This window comes from Bison bison, unplaced genomic scaffold (genome assembly GCF_000754665.1).
Source record: "Bison bison bison isolate TAMUID 2011002044 unplaced genomic scaffold, Bison_UMD1.0 scf7180017864381, whole genome shotgun sequence".
Lineage (NCBI taxonomy): Eukaryota > Metazoa > Chordata > Mammalia > Artiodactyla > Bovidae > Bison > Bison bison.
In genome coordinates, this window is record NW_011494953.1 from 2,212,326 (window position 1) to 2,230,925 (window position 18,600).

Genomic DNA, 18,600 nt, shown 5'->3' on the forward strand with positions numbered 1-18,600 from the left:
AAAGGGAAGGAAAGTCACAAGGGGAAAAGATTACACTTTTCTGACTGAAGGACAAAGGGACGGAGAGGGGAATTGGGGCCAGAGACAAAGGGGGTTTCTAGTTCCTTTGGCACAGGGAAGATTCCTGTAAATTTAGCTATGTCCCCATTGGACCCTGCAGTCAGCTACATTTTTTTGGCAGAAAGAAAAAGATGATCATTGGATTAACTGAATGCAATACCTAGGGATGCCAAAACCTAAAGCCTCAAACAGCTGCAGTCAGCTTTTCATTTCTGCGAAGGATGTGGCGTTAGTCACCTCTCTCCAGTGCTGATTGGTAAATCTCTGTTTTGAGATTGGTAAAACTCTAAGTAATCACAGGACCTCTGTCTGCAAATAAATCTCTAAGTTTTGAGATCAGTAAATCTCTGAATAATCATGAGACCTCTATCTGCAAGCAGCTCTTTTCCAACTGGCCAAGCTTAGGGATCCCACAAGGCCACCACCCCAGACGGGTCAGAGCAAAAGTTAGGGGCTACCTCCTACAGCAAGGACTCAGACCATGGAGCTGAGCTGCTTAACAGAGGCACTCTAACTCCTCTGAATGCCTCTAAGTCCCCAAATCATAGTACTGGGGATGTCTCCACACCTTCCAGATATGGGCAACAGGGGGCCCACCTGCAAGAAGCATTAGAATTATGTTCTTTCATCCTCCCCGAAAAGTGAAAAGAAACCACACCAGGAGCTCAAAGAGACACATTAACATAATTTATTAAACTCACCATACAAAGAATATGCCATGGGAAAGAGTATCAGAACTGGAAGGACCCATGGAAATTATCTGGTGCCAACCCCCTCATTGTACAAACGGGAATGGTGTGAAGAACACCAGAACACCACAATGAACAAAGCTAGCATGGGAGCTCAGCCCCAACGCACAGAAACCACAGACTTAAGGCTTCTGGTTTTGAGCCAAGTAGAACCTAAAGAGACTTTATGTTTATTTTTCATTTTTTCTGTGTCCTAGAGTACCACATTCTGCTGCTTAACTCCTTCTTAAAGCTGCAGGAAGAGCCCTAAAGAAAACACAGACGAGTGGCAGGTTCATTCAGAGCCGGGATAACAAACTGATGGTGGAGCACCAGGGCACAGCAGGGTTAAGAGAGGGATTCAATCCCTCCTGACTGCTGTCTTCCCCCAAACAACAGACATGCAAACCCTGATGGCCTCAGGGTAAATATACTTGCCTTCCTGAGGTTTGGAGGAGGAAGGGAAAGGCAGCAGGTAGAGGAAAGAGAGGAAAAGACTTATAACGTCATTCTGAAATCGATGAGTCCGTTGAAAATGCTCCTTTCCCTCTGTCAAGTAAATCCAAACACCGCAAGAGAAGACTGCAGAACTCTGGGATTAAATCAGTTGTGAGATGGAAGGAAAAACACCAATAACTTAGCAAAATAAATACCAGAAGAGTTTCTTCGCTGAGATTGATGTAACCCAGTGAAAACAGTTTTTAGGCTCTGAGTCAAGAAGAATGAGGTGTATCTTGCACCTCCACTTAGGGGGAAACCCTAAGAGGTTCTGGGAGACTTCACAGCAGAGAGAAGTTGCCCATAACTGTCCGTGGCCTCACAGAACCTTTCTGCTCACAGCTACGCCTTGAAGGACATTTCCCCTCCCCCAAAGACAAGACCACCCGGTCAAAGTTGAGGTTCACTGACTCTGACCAGGCGATGACAGGTAGCCCCATAGTCTGTCTGCAGGAGGCCCTGCTCAGCATGGGCTGAGGGTGGAGCAAGTAGAAAAACAAACAGTTTGTTGTTAAGAACTGAGCTATGTTTATGGAAGGAACTCTGTTCCCCCAGGACTCCAGCTCCTAGGGCAGATCTCATCACCTCTCCCGACCTGACCCGCGGAGGGCCTGCTTCTGGGGCAGCTGAACTCCAATCTACAACAGAAGGGAGGCTCTGCTACAGAGAGAAATAGTAATTACGGGAACAAGGCTACTGCCCTGGCTCCTGCAGGCAGGGTACCAGCCTTCAGAGGCCACAGTGTCCAGAGGGGCGCTAGTCCTCTGTCTGCCCAGCGTACAGAACCATGAAGCCCGAGCCTGAGCATAGCCAGGGAGCAGTTGGGAAGTCAAAGTCAGGGCTGGCGGCCTCCAGGGGTGGTGGGCTCCTCCGCAGGCCAGAGGCGGCAGCAACGTCCATCTCCTCGGGCTCATGTTTCAACCACTCGGATGACAGGCATGGGCTTTGGGCTGGGGGGCTTGGATATCCTGATGCTGAAAAGAAAGTCAGAAATGCTGAGTGCCCTGTCATGGCCCAGCCTTCCCAGAGCCACCCCTCCGGCTTGCCTCCAGGTCCCACCCTGCAGGGCCCACTGATCTCTTGGTTCTAATGTCCTGAAACCATCACTGTCAGTGCTAAGCAGCCAGGGGACTGGTGCTTTTATCTCATGACAGGGGTGGGGAACACAGAGGGTGCAGCTGAACACCTAAGGAGCGGGATGACTGTGATTCCTGATTTTTTTTTTTCAAAGTTTTAGACCTTTCTATGAATGTCTCAGAAACAAAAAGCCCTCTCCCTAGATATATGCCCTTGCTATGTATGTGGGTGCTCAATCACATCCGACTCTGTGACCCCACAGACTGTCCCCCACCAAGCTCCTTTGTCCATGGAATTTTCCAGGCAAGAATACTAGAGTGGGTTTCTATTTCCTACTCCAGGGGATCTTCTTAACCCAGGGATCGAACCTGCGTCTCCTTGCACCTCCTGCATTAGCAGGCGGGTTCTTTATCACTGAACCACCTGGGAAGCTCCATATGCCCTTGCTACACAGTCATAATTTGTGCATCCAATTTTAGGGGTTCATATGCCTCTAGTGTTGTTCATGGGCCTCCCTGGGGTTGTGGTATCAGGCTCTACTCTAACCTGGTTAGAAAGTGGTTCAGGTGGAGAATGGGTCAGATGAGAGACGGAGAGAACGAAACTGGACTTTGAAGAGCCTCGTCCTGGCCTTGGTACTAAAGGTGTATTTCGTGTGGCTCTGCCCCTCCTTCCTTCACTTCCTACTGGGGCCCCGCTCCATGTGCACTCACTCACCTGCCCAGGTTCTCGGTCTTGGCCCGGTTCTGGGTGCTGAAGTTGCCATGACTGATTTGTTTTTCTATCAGGTGTTCCATCCGGTCGTGCATCTCTAAATTCTGTAACACAAGTTTACGAGATTAGCATTGGTCCTTCCGGTTTGCCGTGGGCCACATTTAACCAGCTCATCCTGGTCTCCACCTCTGGGTGCTGCTGTCACCCCACCCCCATTGGGCCTGCCACCACCAGGAAGCCCTCATCGTCACCACTCCAGGTTGCCCTCTCCTCCCAGTACTTGCTCCAGCCTCCTCCCCTGAGGATGTGTTCTCTCGATAACTATTAAACACTGATCATCTCCTGTACTCCCCCTCTATACATTTCCTACATATAATCTCCTAGAATCTGTTGAGATATTTACTTGCATTTGCTAATATGCTTTTCTATAAAGTATCCTTAGGTATATTTTTAATGGATTTTCTCTCTAAATCTAGACTGCAGACTCCCTGGAGATAAACAACTCTGTCTCCTATTTCTTTTGATCTCCCCCTCTATCTGAGTCATCCTCACACAATGGCTGCAAAACAATCTCAGGGAGTCAGCCAATGGACAGGAAGCCCTCTGAAGTACGGTGGACATCAGACCAAGAAGAATTCCTTAGCCAGTCGAGCCCATCACCTTAGCCATGGAGAAGACTCCATCTATAGGATGTGTTCTCCTTCAAGGCTCAGCTCCACTGTCAGCTCCTCTGCTAAGCCCACAGAATCAGAATGAAGGGCTGGCCTTCATGCTGCTGTGGCACAGGGGTGGCACCACAAGGACTATCCCTTCAGAGGGGGGACAGGTCTTACCATTGCCCGCAGTCCCTGAAGGGTCTCAGAAAACGTTCAGCCAGCAGAAAAGCTGGAGATCAACCAAACACCTCAAATACTCACTTCTGAGCAGCAGCAAGACACGACCAAGTCCCCTCCAGAATCTCCCCCTCCCCGTGTCCAGTTTCTTCTTCAAGAGTCTGTTCCCTTCCCAGGGCTGCCCGGAACACACACCTCGGCTTCCAGGTAGGCAATCTTCTCCTTGAGCTCCTGGATGGTGGTATCCTTGGACTGGATCACAGCTTTTGAATTCTGGAGCTGCAAAGATGCGGGAGACACTAGGGCTCACTCTGAAATGACTCATGACACACTCATCCAACTTTACCCGGCTGCTGGGGGAGCGAGCGGAGACAAAGGGCAGAGTACTGCACCTCTCACGTGACTTCCTTAGCTTTTCAGTAAACATTAAACGCTTGATTATCCTGATTTGCGTGAGGGGGGTGAGGGGGAACACCACCCTCATAATCCAAAATAATGAATGGCTCAAAAACCATTTCATTTGCCTTTGGGAAACACAAATGATGTATTGGTTCAAGAAAGGGATACTGAATGCCAGACTATATGACAGTCCCTATTTTAGACGATGGGAAACAGCAGTGAACAAGACGGAAGAAATCCTAGCGTACATGGAGCTGGGAGGCCACAGCTATGCCCCCCCAACTAGGGGCTCTGAAATTCTCGGAACAATTCCACAAAACAGCACATTCTGACCACCGAAAGCTCAGGCAAGGAAAAGCAGAAAATACATCATGAGGTGCAAAGGTTGAAAATCTACACACAGATAAATGAGTTTATTGGGACTTAATTACTCATTTACCAGCACTTTTTAACGTGCAAGGAAGACTAACCTTTTCCTTCTTTTCCCATGGAAAACCACAAGGCAAGTGACAAAAAAAGTAGGGGAAAGATGGAAGAAAAGCAAATCCCAATCACCCTAATTTAATAGGCAGACTTAAGTGTTTTATGGGACACTCAAGAATATAAGACAAGACACCCGGGAGAATAAGTAAATAAAGGTGTAGGCTTGACAGGAAAACAGGGCTAGACACAACGCAGAGACTCCCAGAGTGGCCCCCGGAGCAGGGGTCACCCACATACCTGCTCTATCATTTGCCGGACTTTGCGCTGCTGGCTCTTGAGCATGTCATCCAAGTGGTGGATCTTCTCCCGCAACCCAGCCACTTCCTTTTCCAGGTTAGCAGCCCTGGGAATTAAGACCGAAAGGCTGAGGTAAGAGGAAAAGATGCTTTCTCCACCTGATCACAGTAAGGACCTTGAGCTCAGGGGGTTCCAATCAGGTGTGCTTGCTTCCACCCCAGCTCTGCTGCAAAGAGGAGGCAGTGGGAACATACATCATCAGAGGCATCTCTAGAGATCACCCAGTCCAAACAAGGGAACTGAGGCTCAGAAAGGTTAGAAAGGATAAATCATTCTGGATAGTTTCACCAGTAAAACTACAGCCAATAGGTAGATGTACCAAGGTAGCAGTTCTTATGTTATTTAATAACATAGGAAAGACATTCTCAGTATTAAAGTTGTCAGAAAGTGGACTGCCTCATGTCTAATGAGCTCCTTATTCCTGGAAAGATTCATGTACAAGCTGGGATTATGATACCCAAGACCATCAAGCTGTTAGCAGGGATTTTATACCAACAGGGAGATAAGATTTGAGGACCCTTAACATGTCTTCACAGAAGTCTGGTTTGGTTTTGTTTTTCAGCTGTGCCGGGCTGTATGTGGGATTTTAGTCCCCTGACCAGGGATCAAACCCATGCCCAGTGCAGAGCACTGGGAGTGAGAAGTCATAACTACTGGACCACGAGGGAAGTCCCAAGTCTAAGTCTCTTGACTCCCAGACACTGCTGATTCCTTTGCATCTTCTAAGCAAACTGGGTCAAGATCTCCAAAGGTCAGGCGGCTGGGGAGAGTGCCCAGGCGTTCAGGGCATTTAAGAATTGCTGATACCCATTATTCTCTGGGTCTGCCTGAGGAAGCAGACAAGAGCCCATTGCTAGAAGATGGACAGCTCTAGGAGTGGGGGACAATGCAATCTGAGCCCAACTCACTCTTCCTAAGTTCAAACATTCTAAGTTCCCACCCTCAGCTCTGCAGCGCTCTATTCCTTGGTCTCCTTTTATTTAGAAAATCAGTGTTTCTGATGTGCAACTGTCACTTGCCATCCCCAAATCTCGGTTATCTGGTCTTCTTTATCTCTCCTGCTCCTTCCACTCAGGCTCCTGCCTGTGAGCATCTCCACCACAGGAGTGGTGAGGGAGTGCTGAGTAATTTAAAGCAATTCTGCTATGAAGTCTGAAAGAAGGTTACAATAAGATGTCTGTATTTACCATGTCAGGCAGGCCTAGACCAAGGTTATCCCAAAGGAGAGAAGATGACCCTAGCAGACCGAGGGGGTCCAAGAAGGCAAGGATTGTGTCTGTTCATCTTGGAATGACTTAGAAGGCCCTTCAGGTAATATCTGTTGAGCTTAGAAAGGTCCAGGTTTTTAATTATTTATTTGACTGCATCAAGTCTCAGTTGCAGCACTTGGGATCTTCAATCTTCATTGCAGCATGCGGGATCTTTAGTTGTGGCATGTGAAATCTTAGTTGCAGAATGTGCAATCTAGTTCTCCAATCAGGGATTGAACCTGGGCCCCCTGCATTGGGAGCGTGGAGTCTTAGCCACTAGACCACCAGGGAAGTCCCCCAATATGCTAATGTTAAATTTGATTTACCATTTGTGATCTTCCCAGGTGGCGCAAGTGGTAAAGAACCCATCTGCCAATGCAGGAGATGTAAGAGATGTGGGTTCGAACCCTGCATCAGGAAGATTCCCCTGGAGAAGGGCATGGCAACCCACTCCAGTATTCTTGCCTGGAGAATCTCATGGACAAAGGAGCCTGGTGGGCTACAGTCCATGGGGTCACAAAGAGTCAGACACGACTGAGCAACTAACACTTTGTTTAGGGAGGAGTAGGCTGTGGTGCAATCTAGTAACACATCCAGTGTAACAACCTCAGAATCTCAGAATGACATGCCGCAACGGTAGACACTTCACCAGCTCCCGCCTGCCCCTGTCCATACAACCACAGAAGCCTTTTCTTCAGGGTATTGGAAAATGAGCGCCTCAGACATGGCAGCCTCCCCACAGTATCTCCCTGGGCAGGGCCCCACCCCGAGCAGGCACACAGTGAGTCAGAGCTAGAAGACCTGACATCAGCACCAGCTTCCTCCCCAGGTTGGCACCCTCTCCTCCCCACACCCCAACCTCATGGTGAGCCAGGGCCCTTACTTTTCTTGTTCTGCTTGGCAGTCAACGTTCTTACTCCGAAGTTCCTCCAGGGCTGTCTCCCCTTCCCTGACCTTCGCCAGTATGGCCTGATACTCCTGGTGGGCCAAAGGAAAGAAAATCTACAATGAGGAAACGGTGACGGTGTCTGTGTTCGGGGTAAGATGGGCACCAAGGGCTGCGACTCAGCCCCTGCGGGGCCTGGGACAGCTGCCAGGGAGCAGCAGGTCAAGCTGGTTTGATGGGGTTCTCTCCCCTGACAGGGATAACCCTTCCCACCCTCAGCACATAGAAACTTCTCAGCCTCGCCCAGCTGCCCAAAGGGAGAATCTGGCCCTGCATCAGCTGGGTCCACCTGCCAGCTCTGGCTACCAATCCCCAGGAAACTAGGCTGAGTGGCTCCTGAAGAACTGTCTTCAAAGGCCAAAGGGCAGCTCTACCAGAACCCACCTAAAAGGGAAATCAGTTCAAGTCAAGTTACCAAGGGCTAAGTTAGATAAAGAAAGACCATCTCTGGGACTTCCCTGGTGGCCCAGTGGCTAAGACTCTGTGCTCCCAATGTAGGAGATCCAGGTTCGATACCTGGTTGGGGAACTAGATCCTGCATGCCACAACTAAAGATCCCACACGTTGCAATTAAGACCCAGCACAGCCAAATACATAAATAAAAGATTAAAAAAAAAAAAACCTTCCCATTCCTTAAGGGCTAAACAGTACTCCAAACAAAGCTGTGAAATGCGCTTTTCTGGAACCACTCAGAAAAGGAAGGTCTCTGCAACCATCTCAGTCAGTCCACCTGCACCTTCCAGCCCAGGAGTATGGGTGCTAAAGAGCAAGACCCCAGCAGTTACCGTCTCCATTCCCTGCAAGCGCCTCTGCAGCTCCCCGACTTCTGCCTCCTTCTGCTCCGCTCTGTCCTCCGCTCTCTGAAGGGCCACCTGACTCTGCTTGGCTTCTCTCTGGTACTGGCTGAGTGTGACCTGGGACACAGGATGGGGACTGTGTGAACTGTGTGGAAGGACAAACATGGATAAAAAGGAAAAAAACCAGGAATGTGGGTGCAGGGATGGGAGGAGGAGGCAACCCTGATGGGCACACCGTCGTCTCCCCATCACTGTTCCAGGACCACTAAGGAGACCAGCAGATTAACTCCACTCCCAAGGATAACTGTCACATAATCAGAGTGACACCTGGAACCCACAAGCTCCGCTTTCCAGATAGCTGACGTCTTCAGCATCCCCACCAGCCCTCCAGGGTCACCCAAGCTTAAACCAGTATTATGACTTTCTTCCTAATACAAAGAATCCAATGGAGGAATCTCTGTGTCCCTCCTTCTGTCTCCCACTCTTTCTCATCCTCACTTCCAACAATCTGGAAAGGCCAAAACAGCACCCAGAAGCGTTACTAGCACCAGGAAGAATTTTCCAATATGGAAAGGACAGAAGTGGAATTTAGAGTGAAAAAGTAAAATAAGAACTTGCCTCCTTTCCTCCTGTGTGCAATTTTGCCAACTCCTGATCATCTTTCAGCTCTCAGCTTAGACACCCCTTCTTTCAGGGAGCTGGAGCTCAGATGAGGTGTGTGTCCTTTGTGTGTCTACAGAGGACACACAAACTTTCCCTCTTCTGCACTGAGCAGATTTTGCCTGGTCGCTTGTGCGCACCCCCCAGGAGACCATCAGCTTCATGACGGCAGAGACGCTGGGCATCACTGCCTTTCCAGAGCTTAGCACAGCACTGAGCACACAGCCAGTGCTCTGCAACATCATGAATGGACTGGATGATCATCTAGTCCAACCCTCTCCCTTCACAACTAAAGGAAAAATGACCTATTCAAGATTACACAGCCAGTAAATGACAGTAAACTCAGTTGCTTCATCATCAATTTCAATGCTTTCCAGGTACCCCACTCTGACTCTCCAATGAGAGACTAAAAAAGAATCGGGTAACCTCTGGAAAGCCTGGTAAAACGAAACACCAGCAACCAGTTTGTCTGGCTCCTCCTGAAGTCAGAATCAAGGAGAAGAAAGCAAAGCAAAGGATGATGTGTGATGGGACTTGTCCACATTGTACACAGCCCCATCCAGAGTAAATCCTTCATGACAGCCAGGAGCCAGTAGAACGGGAAACCCACGCTTCATGACAGGTTATCTTCATGGCAATAGACAATCTTGCCCTTCTTGCCCGCCAGCTTCAGAAAAACAGACCAGAGAGTCTAATCCACCGGGAGAAACTGAGAAAAGCCTTCCAATGTCCCATAATAGCCTGAAACAGGCCAGCCCCTTGGGCAGAAGTGTAAAAAGAAGGCCTCTCATTTCTGTACACAAACATTGCACCCCAGTTGCTGTGTGCTCGGAGCACAGCACCAATGGGCCACAGATGATCCTCACACACAGCTGTAAAATCACAAAGCAAAAAAGCCACACTCTGCTACATCGGCCCCACAGTTCCAGCCAGCCCTGCCCTAAGGGAACCCCTTAATCATGAGAGGGTGTGGGGACCTACCCCAGTAGTGGGAGTAACCCAAGGAGCATCTCCTATTGTAGATCTGTGCCACATGTCATGGGGTTAAAGGGCAGCCCCTTGTAAGAAGCCATGAGTGTGTGGTTAACAGCAGTCAGAGGCCTTCCAGCCTTGGGCTTTTACTGAGGATACTTTTGCTCAAGTTTTGAAACCCAGGGTTAGCAGAGCTCTCCCGTTTGCTGCCAAAACCAACTAGTACTTCACAGTGTTTCTCAATGTAGAAATTTCTTTCCAACATTTACAGTCTGGTCAGTGCTACAGCCTCAACCTCCCCTTCCTCCTGTTCTATTCTAGGAAAGTAAGAAAGGGTCACTGAACTGATTCATTATCAACTGAATTATCCAAACTGTAGAATCTGAAATAGATTCAATAAACTCCTTTACCACACAGCTACTTTGTTCTGAGACCAAATTAATCTTAGTATTACCCTGTTGTTGTCGTCGTTATTTAGTCACTAAATCGTGCTCAACTCTTTGCGACCCCATGGACTATAGCCCTCAGCTCCTCTGTCCGTGGGATTTCCTAGACAGGAATACTGGAGTGGGTTGCCATTTCCATTTCCAGGGGATCTTTCCAACCCAGGGGCTGAACCCCCTTCTCTTGGATTGGCAAATGGATTCTTTATCACTGAGCCACTGGGGACCCTAAGTCTAATTTATTTAGGATAGGAAAACCCACCTGTTAAACTGATGACTAAGAAAAATGTGGAATATTTATTATTTCTAAAACTCTTTCAAGTAATAAATATATTTACAAATATTACCTCACTCAATCAATGCACCAAACTTGCGAGGTATATTTCATGACCCTTTAAAAAAAAAATATGTCCTTATATATATGTTTTAATATCTTCAGAATCTTATTTTTCTGCATTTACTCTTTAATCCAATTGAATTCTATTTTTGTAAACAGTGACGTATTAAAGATCTATGTTGTTTATTTTTAATACTAGTTAATTAATTCCATTTTCATTTATTGAATATTCTCATCTATCTCTGTTGGTTTAAAAGGACACCTCCATCATATACTATATTCCTAAATAATCACAACTCATGACCCCTTTTTACGAAAGTTGAAACTGATGGTTAGGGAGGTTAAATTACCCAGATAAGACTTTAACTACTCTTGAGGCAGTTAATCACTCTCACTACCTTAGGTCCACACCCTCAAAAATCCTCTCTCTTTAGTCCATGGAAGAGAAGAGTTCAGGCTGGGAGTTCTCCTTCCGTCAGCCCCAGGCAAGCCTGGGCAGGGCAGAATCCTATCATTACTTATTTATGACTGATACCGAATGGTTCCTCTCACCCAGAGCGCTAGGAAAAGTGCTCTGCGTTCCTCTTGCGTACCTCATCTTTTACCCCAGGAATTTTCTGGAAAGCATGGAACACCTCACACACTTTCAATAGTTGAGGAAGGGGTTTTATAAATATAGACTTCTGTATTTTTAAAATCTTCTATAATAACCTTTTATAACAATAATTGAGATACTCAAGCTTACAGAGCTCTGGGTGGGGAGAAGGATGAATTTGAGATTAACAGATACACACTAACTATATATAAAACAGATAAACAAGGGCCTACTATATAGCACAGGAACATTCAATATCTTATAATAACCTATAATAGAAAAGAAGCTGAAAAAGAATATATATATGTGTGTGTGTGTGTAACTGAATCACTTTGCTGTACACTTAAAACACTACTGGGGAGCTTCCCTGGTGACTCAGACAGTAAAATCGTCTGCTTGCAATGCTGGAGACCCGAGTTCAATCCCTGGGTGGGGAAGATCTGCTGGAGAAGGAAATGACAACGTACTCCAGTATTCTTGCCTAGAAAATTCCATGGATGGAGGAACCTCATAGGCTACTATCCACGGGGTCACAAAGAGTCAGACACGACTGAGTGACTTCGCTTTCACTTAAAACACTGTTAATAAATTATACTTCAATTAAAAAAAAAAAATCACAGAGCTCTGTGTAGTAAAGCCAAGACTTGATCTAAAGTTTCCTGATTCCACAGGCACATTTCTTCTTAAGACCACACCAATCCATCCATGCATCCCATTCACACTTAAGAGGCACCCACCGGATGCCTAGAATTGTCCCAGACACTGGGGACGCAGTGGTGAACTTTACAGCAACAATCCTTGCCTGCATGGCACATCCAGCCCAGCAGTTCTTACCACGGATTGACAGAAAGGACTTCTGAATTACCTGCTCTCCTAAATCAGTGCCATTTCTCCACTCCAGTAGAGCAGAGACTCAAAAGCTGACCTTCAAACTATGGGCTAGCTTCGGACAGCAAAAACTATAAATATCCAAGAAAGGGCAAAGCTGACAGGAAGTGCCCCGGGCCACCAAACCCAGCCTTTCCAGTTGATTGATGGCACGCCAGCCAGGAGGAAATTCATCTGCACCTGCAGCCAGTGGCCCTGCCCTCAGGGCACTTTCTCCTCAAATCCCAAATCTCACCTTAAAAGCCGAACAGTCTGACTGGTGCTGCCGCTCAGCTTCCTGCAGCTTGACAAGCAAGTCCTGAACCGTCTTCCTCAAGCTCTCAACATCTTCATTTATATGGGTGTCCACCTATAGCCAGGAGAGGGACGAGAAGGTGAAGCCACTATGTGACTTGGTAAGACAAGGTCGCCCCATAATAAACACTTGTTAGACCGACTGGCCCAGACCACCCTCATGAAGGAATTTACATCGCATAAGGGAGTAAAGTTAGTCAGTCTTAGGCACCCAAGCATTCTAAGTTATTCATATGAAAACACACTCGTACCCTAAAGAACTCAACTAGCTTCCAATCCGGAGAAGGCAATGGCACCCCACTCCAGTACTCTTGCCTGGAGAATCCCAGGGACAGAGGAGCCTAGTGGGCTGCCGTCTTTGGGGTCGCACAGAGCCGGACACGACTGAAGCGACTTAGCAGCAGCAGCAGCAGTCACCTCAGTATTTTAGGACACACTACAGTAGCTTTTATATACTTGTCAATGGACTGATGACCAGGTATGTTTATGCCATCTTCACGTGTGTGTCCTACTTTTCCACCAGACTAGAGGCCTCTGAGAGCAGGGACCACGATCCTCTTTAGACTTCAGTCCCCAAGGGCAAGGGCTGTGCCATGCTGGTCAAGAGGGGCACAGCCCAAGAGCCATATCTTTTGTGGTTCTCTGTGCTGAGCACAGAGATCAGCAGATTAAGGGTTACTGACAGATGGGCAGCTTAGGGCAAAAGACCCAGTGAATCCGGGAATCAGATGCGGTGTAGGAAAAGGTGTCTCATTGAGGTTACTGTCTCCCCCAGACACACCCAAACTGGGGGTGGTTAGGGCTGAGTTGGCGTGTAGGAGCTCGCCTCCATTTCTGCCACACTTCAGTTACCAGCTCCCTCGAGTCTGGCAGAAGAATCTCTCCCTGCCTTGCACAGTGGGAGGCAGCAGCACCTTCAAACCAGAGCACAGAGCTCATCGGGGAAGAGAGGACAGTGTCCCAGGCGGTGTGTTATCACTGAGTCCTGTGGGCCTTGCTTCTCTAACTGGGAAATGGAGAAGACTCCTTACCACACCCTGCCTTCAAGGCTGCCTCAAAACTAAGTCAGATAATATCTTGGAGCTTGGAAGAAGAAAGGCTGAACAGATAGTGCCAGGTGTTACTATAACTTGTTGCTAACAGCATATTTGCCAAATATGGTGACTCAGGGGAAGGAAAAAATCCAAACTGCACATCTAAAGTGAGTGGCTAGAATCACAACATTCCCAATCCAGCCATGAGTGACTTCCCTGGTGGTCCAGTGGCTAAGACTCTGTGCTCCCAATGCAGGGGCCCAGGTTTAATCCCTGGTCAGGGAACTAGATCTCACATGTCACAAGTAAGAGTTTGCATGCAGCAAATAAAGATCAAGACTTGGGGCAGCTAAAAAAATTCATTAAAAAAAAGATTCATCCAAATGTCATTCTTGTAAGACTCTTTGATGACATGGAAAAATTTCATGATACAGTATGAAGAGAATAAAAGGGAGTTATACAATTTTACATGTAGGAGCTAAAGACAAGAAAACTGATTTTAACACAGCAATGTAAACAGAGCCCTAAAACATATGGTGTTGGATGAAAAAGGAAAAAACAAATAGAGCGCAAGTCTATTCTGAAAATTAAAAACATACTTAATAGGCATATTTAAATTATATATTAAATATGTTAGAGTGAGCACCTTTCGGTCAGGTAGACCAAAAAAAAAAAAAAAGCTGAAGCAGTGAGAGGCCTCTGTGGGCCCAGTGATGATAACGAGCCCTGAACTGAAGGGAAGGTCTGAGTCAGCTCCGCACTTGAGGGCCAAACACACCCAACACAAAAAATAACCGCCCAAGAAACAAGAACAAAGAACTGCTACAGATGATCTAATCTCAATATCGTAAATATATATTTGCACTGAAGGGAAAACAAAGGCAAGTTCACCAAACTGATTTTTCTCTGGGTAGATTACAGTTGATATCTTTTTCTTCTTTCAACTTTTTCTATGTTTCTGAATTTCCCTAATTTTCTACAGTATGCATGTCTTGTATTATTACATAATCACAAAAAATATAACAACAAAAGTCATTTTTAAAAAAAGTATAGCCATGTGTTTGTCAATTATACTTTAATAAAGCTGGGGGGAGATTAAAAATACTATGTTGTTATTGAAAAGAATGAGACAGATTTGTGTATCGTTGTTGTTTACTTGCTCAGTCGTGTCCAGCTCTTTGCAACCCCACATCAGTCCATGGGATTTCCCAGGCAAGAGTACTGGAGTGGGGTGCCTTTTCCTTCTCCAGGGGATCTTCCCAACCCAAGGATCAAACCTGTGTCTCCTGCATTGCAGGCAGATTCTTTACCTCTGAGTCATTAGGGAAGCCCTAGATTTACATGTACTAACATGGAAAGTAGGCTACACTCTTCAGTTTAAAAAAAATTAAAAAACAAGAAGAAATAATGTATTATTTATCACAATCCCGTATTTGTAAAAAGCATGTGCATATTATATACATATATTTATATATATATGTATGATGCATGTCTATATATTAGTGTATACACATACACACACACACACAAACACATATAGCTCTTAAATATGGATGCCTATGTACAGAAAAACATTCTAGAACTTTAAACTAGAAATATTAGAACTAATAGAACAGGCTAAATATTAGAATCAAGTGAAGAGCTTTTAAAAGTCCTAATGTAGAACTTCCCTGGTGGTCCAATGGTTAAGATTCCCTGCTTCCACTGAGGGGGTGAAGTTTTGATCCCTGGTTAGGAACTAAGATCCTGCATGCTACGTGGCATGCATGGTCAAAAAAAATTTTTTTAAGTCCTGATGCATAGGCCACATCTCAGATCCGTCAAATTACAGTCTCTAGGGACAGCACACAGGTACTGCATCCTTTAAAGCTCCCAAGGCCATCATAATAACAAATGGTGAGCACTGCTCTAAAGGGACCCACCCATGGGAATTCCCTGACGGTCCAATTAGGACTCTGCACTTTCACTGAGGAGGGCGCAGGTTTGATCCCTGGTCAGAGAACGAAGATCCCATAAGCCATGCAGTACAGCCAAAAAAATAAATAAATAAAAGGACCTACCCACTTCTGTTAACCATGGGTATTTACAAGGAGTGGAACTGGGGAAGCAGAATTTCTGCTTCATATGTTTCTCCTTTGTTTGCATATTTACAGCCAGTAAACATCACTTTCATATTTAGTGAGACAGAGAGAGAGCAAGCAATAAACAAAAAGATAAGGAAGGTGTATTTCCTGCCTCTTGGCTAACCAGTAGTTGCCACTACTTTCCCTGTTACCTACCTCGGGTGGGCTGCTATACGTGGTCAGGGGACCTTCACTAAGGCCATTGGGCTTTTCTAGCACCACCTGTTCAAAGAAAAATCAAATTGGTAGTGAAAATAGCTGTTGTTGTTTAGTCACTCAGTTATGGCCAAGTCTTTGCGACCCCATGGACTGCAGCCCAGCAGGCTCCTCTGTCTACGGGATTCTCCAGGCAAGAATACTGGAGTGGGTTGCCATGTCCTCCCCTCCAGGGATATAGAGTAGTGTGTATGTGTGTAATCCCAAACTTCTAATGTATCCCTCCTCTCCTTTCCCCTTTTGTAACCATAAGTTTGTTCTATATGTCTGTGGGTCTATTTCTATTTTGTATATAAGTTTATTTGTATCACTTTTTAAAGATTCCATATAAACCATATTACGTGATATCTTGAAATATTATTTTTCTAAGAGTTCAAATCTTAGAAAGATTAAAAGGGAAAAGGAGGAGTGGGGGGAGAGGAAGAGGGAAAGAAAAAGAAGGGAGGAAAGAAAAGAAAAGACGTCTAGTGCTCTGTAGGAAAATGGAGAAAAGAGGGAGTGGAGAAACACGCACAGCCTTGAGAGAAAATACCTGAGCCTCATCAGGAGGAGGAAGGAAACCCCAGGCTAAAACCTTTCAGCAGACTGGAAAATGTGCCGGCCCATTCCCTGAAGCCCAGGAAACACAAGCAGCTGCCTGCCATAAACAGAGTTTCCCTTGCCCCTCGGGGATCCAGACAAGGTTTGACAAAACATAAATCAAACGGGGAAGCGGAGTTTGCTGCCATTCTTTCCAACCCAAAGCCTAATTAGTCATCATATGACTGCTGGTTTATATAAACAAGGGCCCTGGACTTCTGGGCTCTGCGCACATTAGGCTCTTCAATCACAAAACAAAGCACCTCCCACCAGCCAGATGTGAGCTCAGGCAGTGAAAGTCTTACCTGGAGCCAAAGCAAAGTGAATTAGGGGGTGTCCACCACACAAGCCTGGCACGTGCCCAAGGTGAAGGGTAACTGTGCTGGCTCTAGGTCACTTGTTCCCCTTAGGAGAACGAAGGCAGGGGCTACTGGAGAAGAACCACCCCACCCAAACTGAAAGCAGACGAAGGAGACACTGCCCGGAATCTAAGAGAGGATGAGGGTGAACTCATGGAAGAGACAGTTCTGCTCTCCTGGGGATATTTCTATCCTCAAATTTTTGAAGGACTAAAAAGCAGGATCCCAGGATCATCCATGCCAAGAAGGATTCTCCAATCAGTGTGGTCCAACAAACATTTACTGATGACCTTGTGCATCCCTGGTGGCTCAGCTGGCAAAGAATCCACCTGCAATGTGGGAGACCTGGGTTCGATCCCTGGGTTGGGAAGATCCCCTCGAGAAGGGCACAGCTACCCGCTCCAGTATTCTGGGCTGGAGAATTCCATGGACTGTACAGGCCATGGGGTTGCAAAGAGTCAGACACGACTGAGCCGCTTTCACTTTGTGCATCCCAGACCCTGGACTGGGGTGTGGGCACAGAGACGAGGGTGCGAGAATGAACTCTCACCTGGAGAAGCTTCCTGTGCTAGGGTAGAGATAGCTCTAGACACACACAGTAACAGGCCAGGACCAAGACTTCCAATTTATACCACAAGCATCACCAAATTAAGCAAGATCAACTTACAAGAAGTTTGGATTTATAGGGGGAAGGGACAAGATGGCTTGCCATTAATTGAATGATAATTTTATTGATATAAATTCAATTTCTTTTGTACATATTTTAGGGACAGGTGTGCTTATATATAGGCTGACATGTGTGAATACAAGTGTCTATCTTCTGGAGAGCCCTAACAAGGTGTGAATGCTCAGAGAAGCCAGCATCACCTGTACTCTCAACTTTCCCAGTACTGGCGTTAGATTTGGTGACCAATGGGTGACTGGGAAATGGCACAACTCCACCTCGTCAGTTTGGACCCGACTGTGGACCATTTCTTATTACCTGTATCTCCTGTTTATGGACAGAATCTCCTGGATCTCTGTCAAGCTTGCTACTTATATCCTCCCGGAGCTTCTGCAAGCAGTTCCTGGCCTGGGAGGAGAGGGCAAGAGGCTTTAGCTTCGGGAAAGAGAGCACAACAACTCACCCACCTCTGCGCCCTTTCCCAGCCCATACTCTGATGAGTCAAGTACTGTTCTCAGGGCTGGCTGGGAAAGCAGAGACTCTACTCAAGTGGGGCTGGAGTCCAGTCTCTCCTACAGAAGCAACAAAATAATAAAAAATCCTGTCTTGGTGTATTTAACTTTCCAGTTGGGGAGACACACAACCCAATGTGATATGTTACGGCCACAAGTGCCAAGAAGAAATACGAGACAGGTTAAGGCTTAAGAAAAGTGAGGAAGCAAGGCTGGCACTTTAGATAGGATGACTAGGGGACAGCGCTAGGTGTATGGTGCTTAATAAGTATTTATTGATTAATGGAAGGGTCAGAAATGATATTAACACATGAGGGGGCATGGTGGCACTTTGGAGATATGAAGGAAGCAGAAGGGAGAAAATCAGAACCTATGAAAGAAGGGAGCCAAAAAATGTGAGGTTTAGAGAAACGACTTTGGTCATTTCCACAAAGGGAAGGGGTGCCCACCTCCTGGATATACTGGACCTCACTCTTCAGCTGGTTAATATTCTTCTCATGGATCATCTTATCTCCAGACCTCCCCTTCAAGTACACCTGAAATAAGGAAAACAACACTAATTAAGAAATCTCCAGTGGAAGTAACCTAAATGTCCATTGACAGATGGACAGATACAGAAGATGTGGTACAGGGGCTTCCCTGGTGGCTCAGTGGTAAAGAATCTGCCTGCTAATTCAGGAGACACAGGTTTAATTTCTGATCTGGGACGATCCCACATGCCACGGAGCAACTAAGCTCATGTGCCACAACTACTGAGCCTGTGCCCTAGAGCCCACGTGCCACAACTACTGAAGCCCTCACATACTAGAGCCTGTGCTCCACGACAAGAGAAGACACCGCAG

At 46.5% G+C, this 18,600-nt stretch overlaps 1 protein-coding gene across 4 annotated transcripts in view; it reads right to left on the bottom strand.

Moving 5' to 3' along the window:
- Positions 1 to 724: 724 nt before the first annotated feature.
- Positions 725 to 18,600, bottom strand: part of TUFT1 (tuftelin 1) — a 50,102-nt gene continuing 32,226 nt past the window's right edge. For 2 of the 4 annotated variants that reach the window (XM_010857500.1, XM_010857499.1), the window contains 10 exons: positions 18,208 to 18,294; positions 17,565 to 17,654; positions 15,585 to 15,650; positions 12,213 to 12,326; positions 8,071 to 8,199; positions 7,223 to 7,317; positions 5,030 to 5,135; positions 4,106 to 4,189; positions 3,081 to 3,181; positions 725 to 2,260 (listed from right to left, as the gene is read on the bottom strand). In XM_010857500.1, coding sequence (XP_010855802.1) covers positions 2,197 to 2,260; positions 3,081 to 3,181; positions 4,106 to 4,189; positions 5,030 to 5,135; positions 7,223 to 7,317; positions 8,071 to 8,199; positions 12,213 to 12,326; positions 15,585 to 15,650; positions 17,565 to 17,654; positions 18,208 to 18,294 — 936 coding nt within the window. In that variant the 3' untranslated portion in view covers positions 725 to 2,196. The remainder of the gene's footprint in view (positions 2,261 to 3,080; positions 3,182 to 4,105; positions 4,190 to 5,029; positions 5,136 to 7,222; positions 7,318 to 8,070; positions 8,200 to 12,212; positions 12,327 to 15,584; positions 15,651 to 17,564; positions 17,655 to 18,207; positions 18,295 to 18,600) is intronic. The other 2 variants (XM_010857501.1, XM_010857502.1) reach the window with 2 other exon arrangements.